Here is a 23,198-nt window from a genome sequence, read left to right on the forward strand (position 1 = left end):
TGATTACCAAACTGCTGTGTACTACACACACACTCACACAAACAGGCACGCGCGCACATAGACACATCTGCAGCCCCTATTTATTTGTGCTTTTTGTTTCTCTGTGTGTGTGTGTGTGTGTGTGTGTGTCCAAGACAGGGTTTCTAAAGGCTCCATACTTTGGAGATCGACAAGACTTGGTTTTGGTTTTGGGTAGATGGGTAGTTGAGATGGGTTGGGTTTTTGTTTGTTTTTTATTTTTGTTATTTTCGAGACAGGGCTTCTCTGTGTAGCCCTGGCTGTCCTGGAACTCCTGACTCTGCTGGAATTGAAGGCATGCACCACCACCACCAGGCCGGCCAACCTTGTATGCTTGGATCCTCCTGCCTCCAATCTCCCAAAGTGCTGGGATTATAAGCATGGGAAATTCTGCCCAGCTGCATCCAAGTTCTCTGTAGGAAGGATTTTTTTTTTTTTTTTTAAAGTATTTATTAGCCGGGCGTGGTGGTGCATGCCTTTAATCCCAGCACTTGGGAGGCAGAGGCAGGCGGATTGCTGTGAGTTTGAGGCCAGCCTGGTCTACAAAGCGAGTCCAGGACAGCCAAGGCTACACAGAGAAACCCTGTCTCGAAAAAAAAAAAAAAAAAAAAAGTATTTATTTATGCCAGGCGTAGTGGCACACGCCTTTAGTCCCAGCACTAGGAAGGCAGGAGCAGGTGGATCGCTGTGAGTTCGAGGCCAGCGTGATCTACAAAGTGAGCCCAGGACAGCCAAGGCTACACAGAGAAACCCTGTCTAGAAAAACCAACAAAAAAATTTTTTTATTTACTTATTTATCGATTATGTACACAGTGTTCCTCCTGATTGTACCCCTGCACACCAGAAGAGGGCACCAGATTTCATAGATGGTTGTGAGCCACCATGTGCTGCTGGGAATTGAACTCAGGACTTTTGGAAGAGCTGGTGCTCTTAACCTCTGAGCCATCACTCCAGTCCCGGGGAAGGAAATTTAAAAAGCTTTTAAAAAATGAACACTTTTGCCGGGTGTGGTGGCGCACGCCTTTAATCCCAGCCCTCGGGAGGCAGAGGCAGGGAACCGCTGTGAGTTTGAGGCCAGCCTGGTCTACAAAGTGAGTCTAGGACAGCCAAGGCTAACAGAGAGACGGGGGTAGGGGGGGGGGGGGGGGGGGGGGGGGGGGGGGGGGGGGGGGACGGGACAGGACGGGACGACAACAACATTGGGGGAAGGGGTGTGAAAGGTGCATGCAGTGCCTGTACAGGCCAGAAGAGGGCGACTTGGTCCCATGGAACTGCAGTTAGAACTGTGTGAGGCGGCTCTGGAGGTGCTAGAAATTGAACTCTTAACTAGTTCTCTGTGAAAGCATTACACTGGGCTTAACAACTGAGCCATCTCTCCAGCCCGCAGCTGATCCTTTTCAGTCAGTGTGAGTTACTGACTAAAAGAGCAAACATGTAATGTAAATGGCTCTTACATGACTGGGCTGGCTACTGTCTAAATGGTCACTGTGGCCAGCTATACACAGATACTGGTGATGTAAATTAATCACCAAGATGAACAAATTTTTATACAAGACAGTGAGCACAGGCACTCGGGGCTTGTGAATTACCGTGTGCAGTGACAGACGACAGCAGGGGTGCCACATCCAGAGCACGTCACTGAGCCGGTCAAAGACGCTGCCAGACTCCTAGAGGTTTTTTTGGTTTTGTTTTTTTAAAAACTCCACATGTCTGGGTCCCACCTGCTCTTAGGACAACAACCACAGGCTTAAACCAGCACCCAAGTGTCTCAGGCTCACCCCTGCTCAGACGGGTGAATGAAGCCAGACGTGCCAGTTGAGGAACAGTTCTGGGTGGAAAGATGAGCCTTTGCAGGGCTTGGTGGTGCACAACTTTAATCCCAGCACCAGGAATGTGGAAACACGTAAATATGAGTTTGAGGTCAGCCTGGTCTACATAGCAAGTTCTAAACCAGCCAAGGCTACATAGTGAGACCTTGTCTCAAGGGGGAAAAAAAAAGAAAGAGAAAGAAAGAAAGAAAAGAAATAATGTGTAACTCCAGTCCCATGAGATCAGATACCCAATTCTGGACACCTCAGGCACTGCACACAGGATACACATAGGCAAAACACCCATATACATAAAATAATAAAAGTAAAGACAAGTGTTGGCGGCACACACCTTCAATACCAGCACTTGAGAGGCAGAGGCAGGAGGATCTCTGAGTTTAAGCCAGCCTGGTCTACAGAGTGAGTTCCTGCACAGCCAGGGCTATACAGAGAAGCCCTGCCTCAAAAAACCAAACAAACTAATAAAAATATTTTTTCCTAAGCCGGGCATGGTGGCGCACGCCTTTAATCCCAGCACTCAGGAGGCAGAGGCAGGCAGATCACTGTGAGTTCGAGGCCAGCCTGGTCTACAAACTGAGTCCAGGATGGCCAAGGCTACACAGAGAAACCCTGTCTCGAAAAACCAAAAAAAAAAATTTTTTTTCCTGAGACAGGGTCTCTCTGTATAGCCCTGGTTGTCCTGGAACTCTCTTTGTAAACCACGCTAGCCTAAAACTCACAGAGATTCATCTGCCTCTGCCTCACTGAGTGCAGGGATTAAAGGTGTGCGCCATCACACCCAGCAAAAATAAATCTTTTTTAATAGATGAAGCTTTGGCTGGGCTCGGTGGCACATACCTATAATCCTGGCACTTGGGGACGCAGAGCCAGGTAGATCTCTGTGAGATTGAGGCCAGCCTATGATTCCAGGACAGCCAAGGCCAAACAGAGAAACCCTGTCTCAAAACCAAAACCAAAACAAAACAAAAAAGTGAAGCTTTGAAGTAGGAATGAAGATAGATACCAAGTCCCATTTCCTATCCTACAAAAAAAAAAAGCAGTAGAGACAGGAGTATACTAAGTTCGAGAGCAGCCTGGGCTGCATGGGATCTTGCGTTAAAACACCAAACAATCCAACAAAAGACAGGCCAGAGAAGTGGCTCACCGGTTATGGCTGCTCCCAACTGTCTTTAATTCCAGCTCCATCAGATCGGACACCCTCTTTTGGTTTCCACAGGCGCTATTCACATGTGGCATATACAAAAATAAAAACAGAAACAAATCATAAAAAGAGGGAGGGGCTGGAACGATGGCTCAGTCGTTAAGCGCACTGACTGTTCTTTCAGAGGACCTGGCTTCTGTTCCCAGCACCCACAAGCCTCTGCAACTCCAGTCCCAGGGGATCCAAGGCCCTTTACTGGCTTCTGTGGGCACTGCACACACCCAGGGTACATAGCACACACAGGCAAAACACCATTATATACAAATACATTCTAAAAACTAACAAACAAAGGCTGGAGAGATGGCTCAGAAGTTAAGAGTGCCACCTGCTCCTCCAAAGGTCCTGAGTTCAATCCCCAGAAACCACATGGTGGCTCACAACTATCTATAATGTGATCTGATGCCCTCTTCTGGCCTGCAGGTGTACATGCAGGCAGATCACTGTATACATAATAAATAAATAATTCTTTTTTTAAAAAATATTTTATTTATTATTATATTTTAATTTGTATTTATTATTATATATACAGTGTTTTGCCTGCATGTAGGCATGCCCACCAGAAGACGGCATCAGATCACATATAGATGATTGTGAGCCACCATTTGGTTGCTGGGGAATTGAACTCAGGACCTCCAGAAGAGCAGACAGTGCTCTTAACCTCTGAGCCATCTCTCCAGCCCAATAAATCCTTTTTTTTTAATTAGCAAACAAGCCTGGTGCCATGGTTCATGTCTGTAATCCCAACACTCAGGGAGGCAGAGGCAGGCAGATCTCTGTGAGTTTGAGGCCAGCCTGGTCTACAAAGCAGAGAAACAGAGAGATCCTGTCACAAAACAAAATAAACAAACAAAAAATGGAAAATTAACAAACAAAATAAAAAACAGTGCCAAAGAGAGGACTCAGCAGGTCCCTGAGTTTGACTTTGAGGACCACGGAACTCATAGAAGCATAAGGAGAGAACTGACTCTAGAATTTTCTTATTTTTATTTTTATTTTTAATTTTTTGTTTTTTCAAGACAGGGTTTCTCTGTGTAGCCTTGGCTGTCCTGGACTTACTTTGTAGACCAGGCTGGCCTCGAGTGCTGGGATTAAAGGCATGCGCCACCACTGCCTGCTAGAAAATTGTTTTTTGACTTTAACACATGTACCACGGCTCTCTTGTGTCCCCCATCTCACACACATACACCACACCATAAAATAAAATTTAAAGGCAAAGGGTTGGTGAGATGGCTCAGAGGTTAAGAGCACTGGCTGCTCTTCCAGAGATCCTGAGTTCAATTCCCAGCATCCACGTGGAAACTCACAACCATCTATAATGAGATCTGATGCCCTCTTCTGGCCTTCAGGTGTACATGCAGGCAAAACACTGTAAACATAATAATAAATAAAGAAATCTTTAAAAAAAATTTTTTTTTTTTTTTTTTTTTTTTTGGTTTTTCGAGACAGGGTTTCTCTGTGTATAGCCTTGGCCATCCTGGACTCACTTTGTAGACCCGGCTGGCCTCGAACTCACAGCGATCCGCCTGCCTCTGCCTCCCGAGTGCTGGGATTAAAGGCGTGCGCCACCACACCCGGCTCAAAAAAAAAAAAAAAAAATTTTTTTTTAAGCAAAAACAGAGCCGGTGTGGTGGCACACACCTTTAATCCCTGTGGCGCCCGCGCCACCGCAGTACCGAGTCACCGCGGTACCGAGTCAAGGGCGAGGGACTGTAGATTTAACTCATGCACACACACGCGCGCGCGCACACACACACATACACACACACCGGGTCCTTCGTGCTAAGAGAGCAGCAGCTGCAGCAGCGGTTTATTATTCTCCAGAGTTCCAAAGAGCCTTCTTATAGGCAGCAAAACAGGAATCCTCCTCCCAGGTGAAATCCCTCAAGAGGTGATTGCACACAGGAGGAAAAGTCTCGAGGAAGGGAAGGGCACGTTCTCAGAGCAGTAAACATGACTAGCTAACCAAGATAAACACAGACATGGAAGCTGCTAGAAACAGGACATGAAACAGCAAGACAGGCAGGCAGCCCAATCGGGCCTGGTTCCTACAAATCCCAGCACTTGGGAGGCAGAGGCAGGCAGATCACTGTGAGTTTGAGGCCAGTCTGGTCTACAAAGCATCCAAGTCCAGGACAGCCAGTACTGTTACACAGAGAAACCTTGTCTCAAAAAACCTTAAAACGAAGCGGGGCGGTGGTGGCACACGCCTTTAATCCCAGCACTCGGGAGGCAGAGGCAGGTAGCTCGCTGTGATTTCGAGGCCAGCCTGGTCTACAGAGTGAGTCCAGGACAGCCAAAGCTACACAGAGAAACCCTGTCTCAAAAAACTAAAAAAAAAACTTAAAAAAAAAAAATCAAACAGTGGCTCCATGGGTAAAAAACTTACTGTACAAGCCAGACGTGGTGCATGTGCCTTTATTCCCAGCACTCGGGAGGCAGAGTAAGGTGGATTGCTCTGAGTTCGAGGCCAGCCTGGTCTAGAAAGCGAGTGCAGGACAGCCAAGATAACATAGAAAAACCCTGTCTAGAAAAACCAAAAAATAAACAAACAACTTACTGCATAGCCTTGAGAACTAGAGGAAATCAAGCCATGGGGGAAATCCAGGAGCATGGTCCTTGGGCTCCTGTGCCCGTGATATGGGAGGCAGAGACCTGAGACTCCTCGGAACGTTGTGGCCAGAGCAACACCTCTGATGTACAAACGTGCCCCATGCCCCGTGTGCATATACAAGCACACAGAGAGAGAGAGAAAAAAGAGATAAAAAACAAAACAAAACAAAAAACCAGAAAGTAAACCAAAACGCGTAGATGTGGCAGTGCATGCCTTTTATCCCAGCACAGTTTCTGTGAGCTGGAGGCCAGCCTGGTCTACGTGTGGAATTCGAGGCCAGTCTGGGCCTAGAGAGACCTGGTTTCAAACTCCAACTATTAAAAAAAGAAAACCCCCAAATTTGCACAAGGTAAAAAATAGTGCATAGTTAATGGTGTTCATCAACAGAGACCTTGAGGGCTCACTGAAACAGTTTTAGTGAGGCGGCCGGCAGGGGGCAGCCGCTCCCCCAGAAAAGCCCCGCCCCGCCTGGACCCGCCCCAACAGGCCCCGCCCCTCCTGGCCCCGCCCCGCGCTCCGCTGGTCCCCTGTCGCGCGCGCGCAGAGAGCGGGCTTGGGCAGCAGGTGGGCGGGGTGGGAGCAGGGTGCGTGAGGCGGGGCGGGGGGCTGCCGGCTACTCTGGTGCCGGCTCGGCGGCCCTGCGTACCGGCGCGCCATGGACTTCAACATGAAGAAGCTGGCATCGGACGCGGGCATCTTCTTCACTCGGGCGGTGCAGGTGAGGCCTGGCGCGGCGCCGCGCGTGGGGCCCGGATGTGGAGCGCGCCGCGGGCACCCTGCCGCAGGAGCCCCTACCCTGCAGCTGCGGCCGTGTGCGCTGGGGATAGCTCGGGCGCCTGCTCCCCTGTTTCTGAGTTACCCAGAGCAGCTCTCAGCGGGGTCAACTGCACCTTCCTGGTGGCCCCGGACTCACGGGGGCCTGCGCTCCGGTGCCTGGGCGCCTGGCAGTGCCTGCTTACACTGACAGGTTTGCCCTCTGCCCCGGCGCCTGCACAGACCGGGAGGTAGATGACCACTGGTCGTTCCCCACCCCCCATTCCCGCTCTCCTCTCCCCCACCTCCCCACCCCCAACCCCCGTCTCCAAGGCCTGGCTAGCAGGCCAAGTGCCACCAAAAACACCCCAATCCCTTCTGTGGTCCTCAGTCTCCATAGCCGTGCAATGGGCAGGTCAGTGCTATGGTTCCATCCAGTACCTTTTACACGCTTGGGTAGTCAGGCCGGAAGCCAGGAGTTATTTCCTTTCTGCTCTGCGGGAGGCCTTTTTACTTCCCAGGCCTACAGGATGTGGAGAAGGCTAGGATCTGGCTGGGTGCCCTTTTTGGGTTCTGTCCAGACCAGTAATGCTGCTATTGGAACAAGTCCTAAACATTTGGGAAAAGAAAGAGAAACTGAGGCGAAATAATGTCACAAGGGAAGGGCTAGAGTCAGATGTGACTGTGAAAGCTTCTCGTGACCTTGGGGGGCAGGGGCTTTACCTCACTGGGCCTCAGTCTGAGAAATGGGGTGAGTGGGCCTCTTTCCTGGGATGGCCGAAAGTGCGGTTGCTGAGATTAAACACACCCGTGCAGCATGTGACCTTGCACAAATCACGTCAGCTTGACTCTGCCTTTCTGTAAAGCAGCTAAAGACTCAGGTTGGAGAGACTCTGTCTGCTCCAAGGCTGGGTGTGGGATTGCTGGGGTACTCCAGGAACAAATTCTGTATGCTGCCCTTGTGGTGCTGGGTGACTCTGCTGGCACAGCCCCCCTCCCCACGAGTCGCCCATGTGGCCATGTTTACTAGAAAGCACAGGGTTCCCTGGAGACTTAGTGTACCCACTGGGCTTGCCATGCCTGTTGTTTCCCGGTCCAAGCTTGGTGGGCAGCTGCAGCGCTGGAAACGGTGCCAGGACCTCAGGGCCTCAGTCTCTTTGCAGGAGGGGGGGAAACCCTGTCCCAGGGTTGGCATGGCAACCACGCTATCTCACACATCTGGGAAGAACCTGATCTGCTGGTTTCCTGCTGCTGCTAGGTCCTGCCACCTGACCTGGCCAGGCCCATAGAAAGGGCTTAGAGGTAGTGGGTGGCTTGGCCCTCCTGGCCTCCCTCGGCCTGATGGGGGCAGGCACACAGGGTCACTCACTCACACTTGAGCTGGTGCCAGTGCCCAGGCCCAGGCTGGGGTGGAGGAGGGAGCTGGGAGTGATATAAATAGAGGCTTTCTGTGCTCTGCACACCCACCCTCCCGATGATGCCATCTTGCTGGAAACTGCCTTGGACTGAGCCAGGCACCGCTTCTCCTCCCCCTTTGAAGGAAGGGACTGGGCACCTGCAGTGTGACCTAGAGAGGTGTCTGCCATGGGAGTCCCCAGGAAGGATGGAGGTGGCAGCTCCTATGGGTCTTGTTCCTGTCCCAGGCACCAGGACGTGCTGACTAAGCACACAGCCCCAATGTGGACCAGGCACATTTTGAGGGACTCCCCCCACCCACATCCCAAAGGGAACAAGGCCTCCCCAACTTGAACCCTGAGGCCACGATGCTCTTCTTCAGGAGTTGGTTATTGGGGTGGTGTCCCTCGCCAAGGGCCTCAGAGTTGTGTCTGAAACAGCAGCCAAAGTGTGTGAAGCAGGTGAGGGCGGCAGGGTGGCCCTGCCAGGGCAGGGAGGCGAGGAAAGCCTACCACAAGGCTCCCCTAAAGTGATGTGAATAACATGCCCGTGGGTGAGCTTGGGTAGCCACTCTGCTGAGATTCTTAGCAGAAATCACAGCACCCTCATCCGAGTCAGGCAGGTAGCAGTGGTAAGGATCAGTGCCCGGGGCTTGCCCAGTAAGCATGGACACCTGTATGTTTGGCAGCCCCCCACCCCCACACTGGGAGACTGTATAAATGATAACACCGGCAAACACTACCCCCTGGGCCGGGTGTGGCTCAGCAAAAGTGTTCAAGTCCAGGATGTTTGAGGGCCCAGGTTCCATCCCCAGTGTTTCCAAAAAGAGACCTGTTAAACCCACACTATATGCTGGCCAGATATTCTGTGAGGTGGGTTATTTTGTTGATTTTTGTTTGTTTGTTTTTGGCCACTCTTTTATATTTTTGTGACTGAGGCCCCGGGGCATTGACGTAGAGTCTCTTCCTCAGTTGGAAAATGGAGGCAATAGCAGAGGACCTCAGGGACGGAGAGGCCCGAGCTGCGCAGGGAGCTGAGGGAGGAGGCTTTAGAGCAGGAGAGGCCCCAGGCCTGCTGCATAATTGATGGCTGCTGAGAGGCCCAGTGGTGGCTCCTCACTCAGCCTCTGCCTGAGTCATCACAGGAAGTGGCTGTCTCTGCAGGGCCTCAGTGGCTGCATCTGTGTAACGGGAAGCTTGGCCCTGCCTGCTTTGGGCACGGCAGACACTGAGTGCCCCAGGTTGCGTGGCGGAGCCTTGTTCCTGCCCTTGCACCTGTGGCACGTTCCACCTCTCCTCGCTGGATGATGATGATGACCTTGGGCAAGCCTGGTCACCTGGCTGGGAAAAGCTGCTTGGAGATATCTGGGCTTTTCTAGATTAGATGGCCAGGGCTTGGACCTGTTTCTCATTGTTCCTAGGTGACCCACATGTCTCCAGGCAGCAATGCTGAGGGCCTCACGTGACCTCCCAGGTCCTGGGTACACCCAGCAGCTGGCTCTGCTGGGCTGGCAATGCTCTCTGTTGGCTACCTCCCTCCTTAGACACTGCCCAGCAGCTCCCAGCAGCAGCAGTGGTGAGGGTGTTCACGCCGGCCACAGGCTCCCTTGCCAGCCCCGCATGTCTAGCCACGTCTTTCTCTTCCCCCGTACAGACTGTGGGAACCATTCTTACTATCTGTTTTCAGGGGAAACTGAGGCCCAGAGGGCCAAGAAACCCTTTCCCAATGTCACGCGGCTCCACAGGGTAGAGCTGAGATATGAATAGGGCTTTTTTAATTCTAGAACCCGGATTCCTGCTGTCCTGGCCTCTTCCCAGCATCCCCCAGCTGCCCATGCAGGCCCACGACAACTCTGAGCCTTGCTGTGGGCCCATCTGTTCCCTCAGGACTTGCTACCAAGTCCTCTGGGTCCTGGTGGCCACCTCCTCAGGGGAGGTGTGTGCATGCTTTTGTGGGGAGAGTGGCCAGGGATGTTGCGGGCTTCAGGCGGCCTTGACTCCTTCACCCTAGAAAAAGGCAACCCACACCCAGGGTGGGTTATGCACAGGCCACCCTCTGAGGGTTTCTGACCCCGTGACCTGCACTTCCTCCTCAGTTCACAGAGGAGAAGTTCGGCCAAGCCGAGAAGACTGAGCTCGATGCCCACTTTGAGAACCTGCTGGCACGGGCAGACAGCACCAAGAACTGGACGGAGCGGATTCTGAGGCAGACTGAGGTGCTGCTGCAGCCCAACCCCAGTGAGTGGGTGCGGGGCAGAGGCAGGTGGGCACCTGTCAGGCTCAGGGCTCCTGAGAATGCCCTCTGAGCGGAGGGAAGGCCAGGCTGCCCAGGGAAGTTGAAAGCCTGAACCGAAGTACCTGTTGGGGAAAGAGCCTCACAAACTACAGATGCTGGCCCGGGCTCTGGCCAGAGATGGGAAAGGGCTTGCCCAAGTCTTATAGAGCAGTCTTACAGAGCTAGCCCACTGCAGGAGAGGCCCCAGAAGTGAAGGCACCATGCACGTAACCTGTAAACCAGCAGTGTCTGTAAAGCATCCAGAGGGGCCTGGAGACCAAGGCCGGGGAGTGTGTGTTACACACTGTAACTCCTGTTTAAGTAGGGAGACACAGGAGGGCTGACTGTAGTGCTGTGCGACTGCAAGCAGACAGTTTACATCGCTGAGCCTTGGTGTCCTCTGTAGTCTCACAGAGTGGACATGGGTGTGAGGGGTGGGCCCTGAAAGCCTTCAGTATGGATGCTAGGGGTTGGGGGGCTGGCCGGGGTGTGCACTGTCACCTGTGGCTGTCACCCTTGGCTTAGACCGGAGAGCTCTGTGGTTTTGGCTGCTGTCTCCCTACAGGTGCTCGAGTGGAGGAGTTTCTGTATGAGAAGCTGGACAGAAAGGTGCCCTCGAGAGTCACCAATGGGGAGCTGCTGGCTCAGTACATGGCAGAGGCAGCCAGCGAGCTGGGGCCCACCACCCCCTATGGTGAGCCAACCACAGAGCCAGGGCCCAGAGTGAGGGGCACTGTCTCTAGCCGCTCTTTTTTTTTTATTTGGACTGGATTTTGCTACTTAAGGCTCACAGACCTCCACCTGGCTTTGACCTCTGAGTGCTGGGATTGAGCGTGTGGGCCACCGGCCAACTCCCTGCTGTTTACAAATTATCCAGATAACCTGAGTTAGTTCATTCTAAATGTAAGATCTCCCATGGGCGCAGAAGATAGTAAGAACAAATCCTACTTTAAGTAGTTGAGATGTTTGTGTTAGGTGTGATGTGTGTGTGTTTGGGTGTGTGTGTGTACATGTGCGTATGTGTGTGTGCACGAGTGTGGTGTGTGTGGAGTGGTGTGCTTCTACATGTGTGGTGTGTGTGCAGGTGCAGGTGGTACGTGTGGAGTGTGTGCATGGTATGTGCATGTGTGGGGGTTGGGTGGGGTGGGGTGGGTGGGTGCGGCATGTATGGTGTGGTGTGTGTGTCACATATCTGGCATGTATGTCTGTGTTGTTTCCGGGGTGCTGGAGTCGGAACCTGGGGCCCTGTGGATACTCGCCAGGCGCTTTGCCACTGGGCTGCATTTGACGCCTGTGTGTGTGCTTGTAAGTGCACGTATATGCGTGTGGAGGCCAGAGGTCCTATCTTACACATCTTTCCTCAGTTACCCTGCTTTATGCGACAAGGGCTCTCGGCAGGACTTGGTGCTGGCTCGCTGACTAGGCTCGGCTGGCTGGCCAGCAGGCCTCTGGATTCGTCTGGTCCCTTCTTCCAGAACACTGAGATTCCAACCATGTCACCACACCTGCTATTTAGATGTGTTTTGGGAACTGAACTCAGGGTGCATAACGCATAATGCATTTTACTGACTGAGCATCTCCCCAGGCCTGTGGGATCTTCTGTACCCTACAGCCTGACCTTTTTAAAAAAAACATATTTCTTTTTCTGTGTGTATTGCACCAGCTGTGTGCCTGGTACCCATGGGGGCCAGGAGCAGGTGTCGGTTCCCCAGAGCCAGAGTTATAGGCCATGTGAACTTCCCAACACGAGTGCTGGAAAGCTGCACACGGACCCTCCAGAAGAGCATCCAGTGATCGTAACTATGGAGCCGTCTCTCCAGCTCCGGCCACTTGCTGTTATCTTGCAGACAGTCCCTGCTGCACACCCAGGGCCTCCTCAGTCTCACTTCCTCCATGTCTGAATTGTACTCAAATATACCTTGTATGCTGCAAACTATACCTGCTTTGTATGCACGCCGGTGAGCTTAGAGTTGTACAAACATCTCCAGCGCACCCAAAAGTCTCCCAGCTCAGACATGCTCTTCTGGTCTGTCGTCCACTGTTCCAGCTCCATAGTTAACCTTTTGAGAAACTGCGAGGCTGGGGCTCAGTCAGTTGGTAAAGTGCTGCCTAGCTTGCTGGGGCCTGTGGCCCGATCCCTGCATCAGTAAACCTGGTGGCAAAGAGAGAAAGTGCCAAATTGCTTTAGCCAAGTGGCTTTGTGGCTTTATATCCTACCAGCACCACACTGATTGTCAACTGTCTGGATTTTAAAGCTCTGGCCTTTTTCATGGTCTAGAACAGTGGCTCTCAAGTGTCCTAATGCTGCGACCCTGTACTGCAGCTCCTCATGTGCTGACCCCCAACCATAAAATTACTTTCAATGCTACTTCATAACTAATTTTGCTGGTATGAATTGTAATGTAAGGATCTGTGTTTTCTGGTGGTTTTAGGTGGCCCTGTAAAAGCGTTGTTCCACGCCCCCAGCATGTGACCTGTGTGGGTCGGTCTGTGTTCTCTTGGGAGCATCTTGCGTTATGTCTTACTGGGTAAAGGTTGTTTAGGAAAGTAATCCCAGCTCAGAGAGGCAGAGGCAGGTGGACTTCTGTGAGTTTGAGACCAGCTTGATCTACAGAGTGAGTCCAGGACAGACAGGGCTACACAGAGAAACCCTGTCTCAACAAAACAACAAACAAAAACCAGCTTTTTGCTTGAAAGTCCATTTTGTCTGGTAATTGTATTGCCATTATCTCTCCAATGCCAGCATTGCATAGTATCTTTTTCTGTTCTTTTCTTTTCAACCTGTTTATATCATTAAATATCAAGAATGGCTCTAATCAGTGGCATTCAGTATTGACAATATTTAGAGGATTTTTTCCAAATTGATTTATTTGTATTTTATGTGTATTGATGTTTTGCCTGCATGTATGTCTGTGTGAGGGGGTTGGATCTCCTGGTACAGGAGTTATAGAAAATTAGAGGCTGCCATGTAGTTGCTGGAAATTGAACCCAGGTCCTCTGGAAGAGCAGCCAGTGTTCTTAACTACTGAGCCATCTCTCCAGCCTCATATTTAGAGTGTAAAAAAAAAATCTGTTCTGATAGTCTTTGCTTTCTCATTAGAGTGCTTAGTCCCTTTACCTTTAATGTAATTGTTGATGTGTTGGATTTACAAGTTTTTTTTTTCTTGTTTGTGTTTTGTTTTGTTTTTGGAGACAGTGTCTCACTAATTTGCCCAGAATGGCCTCTAACTCTGGATCTTCCAGTCTCAGCTTTGCAGTTGATGAGATATTAGTGGCCTGCCCACCATTCTTTTTTTTTTTTTTTTTTTTTTTAAGATTTATTTATTTATTATATATGAGCATTTTATCTGCAGAAGAGGGCATCAGCTCACACACTATAGATGGCTGTGAGCCACCATGTGGTTGCTGGGAATTGAACTCAGGACCTCCGGAAGAGCAGGCGCTGCTCTAAACCACTGAGTCATCTCTCCAGCCCCCTTCCCACCGTTCTTATTTCAAGCTAGCTCGGAAGAAGCTGTCCCTAGGTCAGTACATGTTGGTGGTCAGCCAGTATCGGTCAGAGGTTGCTCTTACATATCTTTGTCCAGTAAGTTTGTGTATGTGTGAATTGGGAAACTCGTACAAAGGTTGAGCAGTTTACAAATCCAGCTAGCCTTTGCCTCACGGGTGCAAGGCCTCCGATTCATCCAGGGGTAGGAAGTGGCTGGTGTGCTCTCCACGCTGCCAAAGACATACTACAGGTGTGCTTGCTGGGAGGACTCGAGATGCCTTAGACTTTTCTGGATGTTTACTGTTTGTTTGTTTCTCGAGAGAGGGTTTCTCTTTGTAGTCCGGGCTGTCCTGGAACTCGCTTCGTAGACCAGGCTGGCCTCGAACTCACAGAGATCCACCTGCCTCTGCCTTCCTAGTGCTTGTTAAATTCAGGCAGAGGTGGAGTTCTCCCCACCAGGCAGGTCTCCAGCTGCAGGCTGGCTGCTGTTGGCCTGTGCTGGTGACTTGCCTGTGAGATTGCTGCCGTTGTCAGTAGTGTCCCCTAGGATCCTGTGTTTGCTTCATTCAAGTCAGCCCCGCCAGCAGCGGCCATGTCACCCGGGTGGAGAGCCACAGATGAGGCAGAGAGAGCACCTCCCAGGCTAACACCACTTCATCGTCCTTACCAGGGCCCAGTTGTTTTTTAGAAAATGTCTCTCCATTTGTCCTTGTGCCTTTGGTCAAGTTCCAGAGTCTGGACAGCTGTGTTCAATTAGTGTGACTTTTGGGGGGTGCTCTTCAGATCCCCCTTTCTCATTCTGGAACTCCCCACTCTTTTGTTTGTTCCCGAGACACTAGGCCTCACCCGTGCCTGCCAGTCAAGACCACACCCCAGCAGGCCCTATCCATGGTTTTTGTTGTTGTTGTTTGTTTTTCGAGACAGGGTTTTTCTGTGTAGCCCTGGCTGTCCTGGACTCACTCTGTAGACCAGGCTGGCCTCGAACTCACAGAGATCTGCCTGCCTCTACCTCCCGAGTGCTGGGATTAAAGGTGTGCGCCACCACCGCCCGGCTCCCTGTCCATGTTTTAAGGCTGCTGTGCTTCATGTTAATCTGCCTGCCCCAGGTTGGCAGCTCTGTAGGCTGCCAGGCAAGGCCCTTCTGGAGGGGATGGCGCGAGCCCCGCCCTTTGATCACCCTACAACTCTCTTCCTAGGGAAGACGCTAATCAAGGTGTCAGAAGCTGAAAAGCGCCTGGGAGCAGCAGAACGGGACTTCATTCACACTGCCTCCCTCAGCTTCCTCACACCCTTGCGCAATTTCCTGGAAGGGGACTGGAAAACGATTTCGGTGAGGAGTCTGGGACCACTCACTCCTCTGAACTCTGTGCCTAGGTTGTCATCCCAGGCAGGGAACCCGGACCTCCCCAGAGGTGGCTCCTGTAGGCTGAGTGACCAAGAGTGGCTGTCCACTTCCGGGTCTCAGTTTCCCAGGGGTCTGTGGCCAGGTCTGGGCCGGCCTCACTGTCTCTCTCATCCACCCTGCAGAAGGAGAGGCGACTGCTGCAGAACCGACGGCTTGACCTGGACGCCTGCAAAGCCCGGCTGAAGAAGGCCAAGGCAGCAGAAGCCAAAGCCACGGTAAGTGCCCTGCCCCCTCCTTAGCTCCCAGGCTCTGTTGGGGAGTCCATGGACGGGACCCGCAGGGACCTGGTGTTTAGCATGCTCTTTCTTCTTGGCTGGGGCTAAATGGTGCTAACTGGTGAGGCCGTGGCCTCTGTTCCCCCCTGAGGGAACCCTGGTGGCTCCAGGACAGACACTTGTGAAGTGGAATCCGTGCATGCCTCTCCTGCCTCTGTGGCTGCTCAGCCTGGCCCTGCTTGGGCATGGCTTCCCGACTAACTCTCCACCTGCTGCTTGAACATGGGGTACAAGGTGCCCTGTGCTTAGGCTCCCCTAGGCTGCAGGCTGTGGAGAGCTCTAGAGCTGGCCAGCCCCTTACCTCAGGCAGGGATGGTGTGAAGAGCAGGCCCTGGGCCATCCTGCTCCTCCTTCCCCCACAGCCTGCTGAGGCCTGCTCAACCAAGACATGGCAGGCCAAGCTGACCTGCCAGGGCTCGGCCAGCATGCAGGCTGCTCTAGGGTGTGCGGGACCTAAGGGCCACCTCAGATCCTGAGAAGAAAACTCCTCGGCCCAGGGCGTGCTAGGGAAACTCCTCTGTGCTTCTTAGCCTCTCAGCTGAGGAAAGGTAGCCAGACCAGGCAAGCCTGCTGGACTCTCCGCTGCCTGTAACTCTTGCCACCTTCATTATGGTCCCCCTAGAACATGGTCAGTAGAGTTGTTGGGGCCTATGCTGCCTCCGGCGAGAGCAATAGCAGGGTCCCAAGTCACCTGTGTGGCCGGACAGGTGTGAAGAGAATGACCCATGGCTATTGGGATCACTTGTCACTGGACAGCCCCACTCCCTTTCTTACTTCTGCCTTTACCTAGTCACACAGGGTAACTGTTTCTCCCCTTGGGGCCCAGAGAGCCTTGGACCTGTGAGTCACGTGAGGCGTGAGCAGTGTCCCTAGGGACTGCAGCCCAGCAGCTCATTCCTGAGCACGTACATGCTACCTAGGACTCCTGAGGGTGGCTTGTGAGCGTCCTTGCAGTCCTCCTGCGCCCGCCTCACACTGGGCTGGCTGCACCCGCTTTCCCCTGCTGTGGACTTACTAACTCTCTGTTTTTGTTCCTTTCCGTTCTGCTTTGGGTAACTTGGCTCAGTGTGAGGGAGATGTGAGTATACCTGTCCCATGTGCTGTGCTGCTTCCGGTTCGCCCGTCCTGTCCTGTCCCAGGGCCCAAGCGCTGTGGGTAGCCCAGGGCATGACCCTCGGCTTTTGCAATTGGCTGGCCTCCGTGCGGAATCTCTGGTTTGCAGGGATGCAAGAGTGGAGGCCTGTGAGGCAGCTTCTTGCAAATGTAAAAAGCCTGTCACTCTGTCCATCCGCACATCCATCTGTCTACTCTGTGGGGAGGGATCTGGCTTCACTGGAGGAGCCAGAAACAGTGTGGTGACGTTCTGAGTTGTTGAAAACTGTGGTGGGGAGGGCTGTGGATCTGTTGGGCCTCCTCGTGTGCCTGAGACCCAGAAGAGGGGCAGGCCTAGCCTGTGGCTTACTTGGGCTCCCAGTACACCTGCCTACTGGATCCCCATGCTGGACCCACCAAGCCCCTAAGCCTGTCTTATCTCCAGCTGGCTGGAGTGGCAGAGGCTCTCTGTTGTATGTATGTCTGTGTCTTCCTGTCCCTGGGGCCAGGGTTTCTTGCATCTCCTTATAGGAGACTCCGGGGCCACCTCCTGGCCTCAACACTGGCCGTGGCCCAGGGTGACCCCCTCCCCCATGAACTCTGTTCCCCGCCAGACGGTGCCTGACTTTCAGGAGACTAGACCTCGTAATTACATTCTCTCGGCCAGCGCCTCTGCGGTAAGCACCCCTCCCACCATGTCCCGCCCCACCCCGGCCTCTTCTGCTCACAGTGGATGAGGCAGAGGGCCCTGTTCATGGTGCAGGCTGCCCTGAGAGGCTGAGCGGCAGCTCAGTACAGGGAGGTGACAGCTTCAGCCACCCCAGTCGGGCCCAGCAGGCAGGCTGAGCTGGCTTTTCCTTATGCAAGGTGGAAGGTGCTGACCAGACAGACACACAACCACTCCATGTCCTTAGGACAGCATGCTCTACCCCTCTCTGGGGAACCTGAGGGACTTTCAATTCTACACTCTCTCCCAAAAGGGGACACCACCTCAACCTCCTCATGGCTCTGGGTGGACCCTGGGGTAAGGGAGGAAGCTGCCTGGGTCTGACTTCCTTGTCTCAGACTCCTAGACAACTGCCTGCCTGCCTGCCTTAGCATAATGGTGGCTTGCAAGCTAGATGTCCTGGGAAGCTTCTGGAAAGCAGGTGGGAGGTGAGGTGGAGGAAGGCAGGCTAGGCTGGTACAGTGGCCTGGTTGAGTAAGTCGGTGTATACTGTGTGGGGCTAGGCCAGCCTCAGACCTCCACTCGCCCTGAACCCTGCATCAGCCATCCGACTCTGCTCCTGTCACGAACGTGCCACTGTGTGACTTGTGCTGTCTGTCATTCCATGGCTGGGAATTGTCTTTGAGATGTCAGCTGTAGTTCATGCTCAGACTTGTTAGATAGCCCTCCAACATGGCCCATCACAATGTGCTCCCACTGTGGGCTGTGCACTGTGCTGGCCCAGGTTAACAGTCCCTGCACCAGGTTGTTGTCCTAGGTCAGATTTCCACAGATGGCCATAAATTGGGTCTCCTAAGTCATGGTGGGGGGAGGGGGGGTTTTTCTTCCCTAGACTCTGGATGACACTTCCCGCTCCCCTCCCTGGGCCGAGTGGAAGGAGAAACATCCCGGAGGGTGGAGGCTGCCCTGTTTTTTTCTTTTGCCACTGACCCCCAGTGTGACTCTGGCCCGAGGCTGCCTTTCTCTGCCGGAGGACAGAAAGGTTCAGTGACTGGCCCAGGGTCACTTGTCCTGTCCTGCCTCCAAGCAGGAGTCAGGGTGGGGTGGGAGCATTCAGTCTCTAAGGCCCACTTAGGGTTGGGGGTGGCTGTAGGAAGGGTACCAGCTGGCTGGCCCTGCATGCAGCATGCTAGACGGGACGTGGTGTCACTTCCCTGCCCTTACACCAGACCTTGGTGCAGCCTCAGCTCCTGGTTAGGGTGGGGTGGGTTGTGCAGGACAGGGCAGACAGAGAGGCTGGGTCCCTGGGAGCTGCGGCTGGCACAGGCTCTGGCGTCTGGCTCTCCCTGTCCCTCCACTGACCAGTGCCCACCTTCCTTCCCTGCCGACGGGTGCTGTCATGGTCTCTACAGCTTTGGAACGACGAAGTAGACAAGGTGAGTTGGGGTTTGGGAAACTTGGGAGGCAAGGTCTAGAAGCCTGAGGATGGGGACCCAGACATGGCTCAGGGTTCTGCCTTACAGTCACGGGGGTACCCACAGAGGGTACAAACGCCCCTCTGGGAAAAGGTTGCTCCACAGCACATTAGGTCCTGGAGTCTCATCTCCTGACAGACTCTACTGTCAGGTGGGGGAGGGTCTGCCACCGCAGTTATCCACAGGTCCCAAGTGGGTTCTGGTTTCTCTGGGTGTCACTTAGAGGTACAAAGCCAGCATCTGTGTTCTCAGAGGGCAGTGGTACTGTTCCCAGTAGGCCTCAGGGCACAGGGAAAGCTGATGCAGGCTGGGGCTGCTCTCATGACTGCCTGCCCCACCTAGGCTGAGCAGGAGCTTCGGGTGGCCCAGACAGAGTTTGACCGGCAGGCAGAAGTGACTCGTCTCCTGCTGGAGGGGATCAGCAGTACCCATGTGAGTAGTGCGTCATGTCCTGCTGGGTCTTGCCACAGAGCCAGCCCACAACCTGGGCGTCCCACTCCCACCCAGCAGTGCCTACTAGAGTATGGTCTGGCAGCGTGAGGGATGGGGATGGCCTGTGTTGAGGCCAGAAGTTAGATGTGACCCAAGTCTTCCTTCTAGGTGAACCACCTTCGCTGCCTCCATGAATTTGTCAAGTCTCAGACAACCTACTATGCACAGTGCTACCGCCACATGCTGGACCTACAGAAGCAGCTAGGCAGGTGTGGCTGGACCCAGGTCTGAGGCCCCCTATCTCCCAGACCCAGTGAGTGGCCCAATGGCCCAAGGGCCTTGTCCTCTGAGCTCGGTAAACCCCATGACCCATGAGGTTAGACTGGAGGCTCTGCCTAGAACCCCACCTAGGTACCTTGTGTGGCGAACCCTCAGGGACCAGAGTCCCTAGGTGCCCACAGCGTTTACAGTGTTTGGGCTGAGGTGGGCAGGGACAAGCAGGTGGGACTATCTCAGCTTCTTCTATTTTGCTTTTCCCTTGTGCTGCCAGCTCCCAGGGTGCCATGTAAGTCATTGAGGGTGGGGCCTCCTTGTGTGTAAAATGGGCATGTCTCTGGTGTGTCTTGTGGAGTATGTGGGACTCACAGGTTAGCACTGGCTGCTGACACCCTCATTTCTCTAGATTTCCAGGCACCTTTGTGGGCACCACAGAGCCTGCCTCCCCACCCTTGAGCAGCACCTCACCCACCACCACAGCGGCCACCATGCCTGTGGTACCTCCTGGGGCTGGCTTGGCTCCTCCAGAAGAGGCAGCACTCTGCCTGGAGGAGGTGGCTCCCCCAGCCAGCGGGACCCGCAAGGCCCGGGTGCTCTACGACTACGAAGCAGCTGACAGCAGTGAACTCGCCCTGCTGGCTGATGAGGTGGGTCTAGGGTCCTGAGGGGGCAAGGGACACCAGATAGGAGACCAGGAATGTTGGGTCTACAAGGGGCCACCTTGGGGGTATTGTGCAGTGTGAGCACCCAGGCCGTTGGCTCCTGCCCATGCTGTTGACCTCTTGAGCTATTACAAAAATAATGTCAGCGGTGGGCAGGAAGAGGATGGAGGGAACTGTCTGCTCAGTGGCTGGCTCTATTGGGGCAGCACCCTCTCAGCCCAGGGATTCATTCTCTAGGAAAACATGGACCCCAGGGGAGGTGACTACAGGTCTTACCTCAATGGTCCAGTACAGCCCTGCAGTGACGCCCCTCTCAGGGAAGTAGCAGTTCTGCCTTGCTTAGTCGTGGGCTGGCCCCACCCTCGCCCAGGGCACAAGCTCTGTCTCTGCTCCCAACAGCTCATCACCGTCTACAGCCTGCCTGGCATGGATCCTGACTGGCTCATTGGCGAGAGAGGAAACAAAAAGGGCAAGGTTCCTGTCACCTACTTGGAACTTCTCAGCTAAGCAGCCCCTCCTCTAAGCCTTGCCACTTGCCTTGTCTACTGGTGACAGAGCTACTTAGGATACGGGACCTAACCCTCTTCTGGCTGTGCCCCTGTCATTCAGCTGTTAAGGACCCCACAAGACAGAATGGCTCCAGGCCCCTCTGCCAGCCCTGCTTCTGACCTGCATCCCTGCACACTCCAGGGTCCCCAGCTCCCTGAAGGCAGGAAGAACACGACATGTGGTACCACCATGGGCCCAGGATATGCTGGGAATGCTCTTGGCATGAAGAGAACACCTGCCTTCTAGCTGTGGAAGGTTGAAGGGGACAGGAACACACAGGCAGGACTAACAGTCAAGGAGTAGGCCGTGTGGCAGGAGGCCAGGCCAGCCAGAGCAGCAGTGCTGAGAGCTGCCCTCCCTCCCCTCACAGCTCTGGCTCGGTGCAGTGGCTACAGCCATCACTCCCTCAGTTTCTAACTAGCATTCATAATTCTGCCTGTCTGCTTGCTCTCTGGCAAATAAACCCTTTGTGTGAAAACTGCCTGGGCTCTTGTCGGGGTCTCAGAGCACATGGGCCGCCCTGGACAGTGTGGTGATTACATTTCACTGGCGTCTCCTCCTCAGGATAGGGTTTGCATGGAGCCATGCCACACGCTGCTCCCAGAGCAGAGAGCAGAGGAAAAGTCCTTAGAGCACCTCACAAGACTTGGTGCCTGAGGAAAGCTTCCCTGATCTGTGCCTACTGGTCTGCAGAGGTTTGCCTGTGTGTAGGGGTGGGATGGGGTGGGGAGCTTCATTAGCCAACAGCTGTCAGCTGGCTCAGCCTGGGGTGGTGAGGGCGCACGCCTTTAATCCCAGCACTTGGGAGGCAGAGGCAGGCGGATCACTGTGAGTTCGAGGCCAGCCTGGTCTACAGTGTGAGTCCAGGATAGTCAAGGCTACACAGAGAAACCCTGTCTTGAAAGAAAAGATCATCTACATCTTCAAGGCATTACATTTTGCAAGTGGCAGGCTGGGGCTTCATAGTGGGAAGAGCTCTAAAGTTGTACCTGGTACATGAGGTTCCTTGCTTGCCTGTCCTGACAGTCTACGCAGGAGTACATGGACAGCCATCAACAGGAATCCAGCCATCTCCAGGCCGCCCCATCCCCACCCCCTCTGAGAACTGCAGTATGACCCAGGTCTATAAACAGCACTTTAATATTTGTATAAATAGACCACAGTATTACCAAAAAACAAAACAAAACAAAAAACTGCAAGAATAGATCGTGGAAAATCGTCACTACACACAGGTCTCTCCTGTGCTGCCAGCACCCAGGGCCTCCCTGGCTGGTGACATGCCATAGGAATGCTCGAGTTTGGAAAGGGGCCTCCTTGGGGTATTGTGCAGTGTGAGCACCCAGGCCGTTGGCTCCTGCCCATGCTGTTGACCTCTTGAGCTATTACAAAAATAATGTCAGCGGGTGGGCAGGAAGAGGACAAAGGGAGCTGTCTGCTCTGGTGGCAGCAATGCAGGTTGGTAGGAGCAACAAGTAGATAGCACGCCACAGCCCTATCTCTGCACGTGCCGGACAAAGGCTTGCACGAGCTGGATCAGAGGCTCCTGGGACTCTGGGCTGACTTTGGAGAGTGAGGTGGCCTTGCCCTGTGGTGAGGGCAGGACTCCAGCAGCAGGGGAGCTGGGGGTTCCCCTTCTGAAGTATCGTGAGAGGCTGGAAAGCAACGTGCTCTGCAAGAAGAAAAGCAGCAGCGTGATGAGGTCCCGAACCACGGTCCCTACCCCAGACACACCAGGCAGCACCCAACGTGCATACCAGCTCTGAGCTCAGCTCCTGCTTCATCCGCTGCTTGTCCCGCGGGTGCACTGCCGGGTCCCTGAGGTAGCGTACCGCTTGGGAGATGAGCAGGTAGAAGCAGTTCTCCATGGTGAACATGAGGAGGGACCTGGAGAGGCAGGCAGTTGTGGGCAGTGCTGCAGAGGCACCTGACAAAACAGGTGAGCCACAGCCTGGACAACAGTGGCCCTCCAGATTCAGGTCTTACTTTAACGTCCGGGTCCCTTCTGCTTGTGTGCTGAGTCCCACAGCCTGGGTGAGGGATTCCTTTTTCTTGTCCAGCTAGAGGAACAGAAGCAAGCAATCAAAAAATCAAACTTACAGTAATAGTGGACAGTTAGAGAGCTTCTACTTGGAGGTCTTGCATACCCGTTTCGCCGGTACCTCACAGAGTGCTCATGGGAAGTGTTCATGCGAAGTGTAGGAAGAGGCCTAGCTTCGGGGGCTGGGTGTCTCCCATATTATTCAGTAGTGGCAGACCAAGTGAAAAGTACGATGACGGCCTACCTCTCCAAGCATGTTGAGGGCCACGTTCACTGTGGCCAAGAGGGTTCCAAAGGAGGGGGCCACTTCAGAGTCAAACGTAGGAGTGGTGAAACTTAGGGCAAACAGGAAGTTGTATTCAGCAAGATCCAGGGACTGAAAGACACAAAACAGCACTCTGGAAGTTGCTGGGAGCTCTCCAGAGCACAACGCAGTGTACTGCAGAGCGCAGGCCAAGGCCGGCGCCTGGGAACCTGATGTTGTTATGGGTGGCAGCTAGTACCTGGTCCAGCAGGATCTGGCAGACATCCGGAGTGAAGTGGCGCAGGGCTGCCAGGGTCCTGCTGAGAATCTTGAGAAGGCCGTACTGGACTGTGTGTAAGGCCCGCTGTTCTGAGGCCTCAGTGTCAGAGATAGGCTGCTTGGAGGAGCAGCCAGATGGGGTAGTAAGAACTGTGACAGTGGATGGCCGCTGAACTCGGGGAGTGACAGCTGAAGGAAGGCCATCCCCATTTTTGTTCTGAGGAGAGTCCAAA

The 23,198-nt window shown here is 53.6% G+C and overlaps 2 protein-coding genes across 5 annotated transcripts in view; one reads left to right on the forward strand and one right to left on the reverse strand.

The window, feature by feature from the left end:
- The first annotated feature begins 6,230 nt into the window (after positions 1-6,230).
- Sh3glb2 (SH3 domain containing GRB2 like, endophilin B2) lies at positions 6,231-20,943 on the forward strand. 4 transcript variants are annotated; one of them, XM_051166340.1, is made up of 12 exons: positions 6,231-6,377; positions 9,903-10,044; positions 10,647-10,775; positions 14,768-14,901; positions 15,099-15,191; positions 16,958-17,020; positions 18,423-18,446; positions 18,828-18,917; positions 19,086-19,186; positions 19,468-19,482; positions 19,600-19,840; positions 20,255-20,943. In XM_051166340.1, exons 1-12 carry the CDS (start codon positions 6,315-6,317, stop codon positions 20,360-20,362), a joined length of 1,203 nt encoding a protein of 400 aa, XP_051022297.1. In that variant the 5' UTR covers positions 6,231-6,314; the 3' UTR covers positions 20,363-20,943. The 4 variants fall into 4 exon arrangements, with proteins under 4 accessions (XP_051022297.1, XP_051022298.1, XP_051022299.1 ...); XM_051166341.1 differs by lacking the exon at positions 19,468-19,482; XM_051166342.1 differs by lacking the exon at positions 16,958-17,020.
- A 952-nt stretch (positions 20,944-21,895) lies between these two features.
- Nup188 (nucleoporin 188) overlaps positions 21,896-23,198 on the reverse strand; it is a 56,054-nt gene continuing 54,751 nt past the window's right edge. The window contains exons 40-44 of the mRNA XM_051166194.1: positions 22,946-23,182; positions 22,687-22,818; positions 22,388-22,461; positions 22,159-22,288; positions 21,896-22,073 (exon numbers count right to left, since the gene is read on the reverse strand). Coding sequence (XP_051022151.1) covers positions 21,897-22,073; positions 22,159-22,288; positions 22,388-22,461; positions 22,687-22,818; positions 22,946-23,182 — 750 coding nt within the window. The 3' untranslated portion in view covers position 21,896. The remainder of the gene's footprint in view (positions 22,074-22,158; positions 22,289-22,387; positions 22,462-22,686; positions 22,819-22,945; positions 23,183-23,198) is intronic.

The sequence above is a fragment of the Acomys russatus genome, chromosome 24 (genome assembly GCF_903995435.1).
Source record: "Acomys russatus chromosome 24, mAcoRus1.1, whole genome shotgun sequence".
Taxonomy (NCBI): domain Eukaryota; kingdom Metazoa; phylum Chordata; class Mammalia; order Rodentia; family Muridae; genus Acomys; species Acomys russatus.

Coding starts and splice junctions, on each gene's coding strand:
- Sh3glb2 (XM_051166340.1), top strand. CDS start 6,315: ATGGACTTCAACATGAAGAAGCTGGCATCGGACGCGGGCATCTTCTTC. Junction 10,045..10,646: donor GCTGCTGCAGCCCAACCCCA/GTGAGTGGGTGC, acceptor GTCTCCCTACAG/GTGCTCGAGTGGAGGAGTTT. Junction 17,021..18,422: donor TCTCGGCCAGCGCCTCTGCG/GTAAGCACCCCT, acceptor TGGTCTCTACAG/CTTTGGAACGACGAAGTAGA.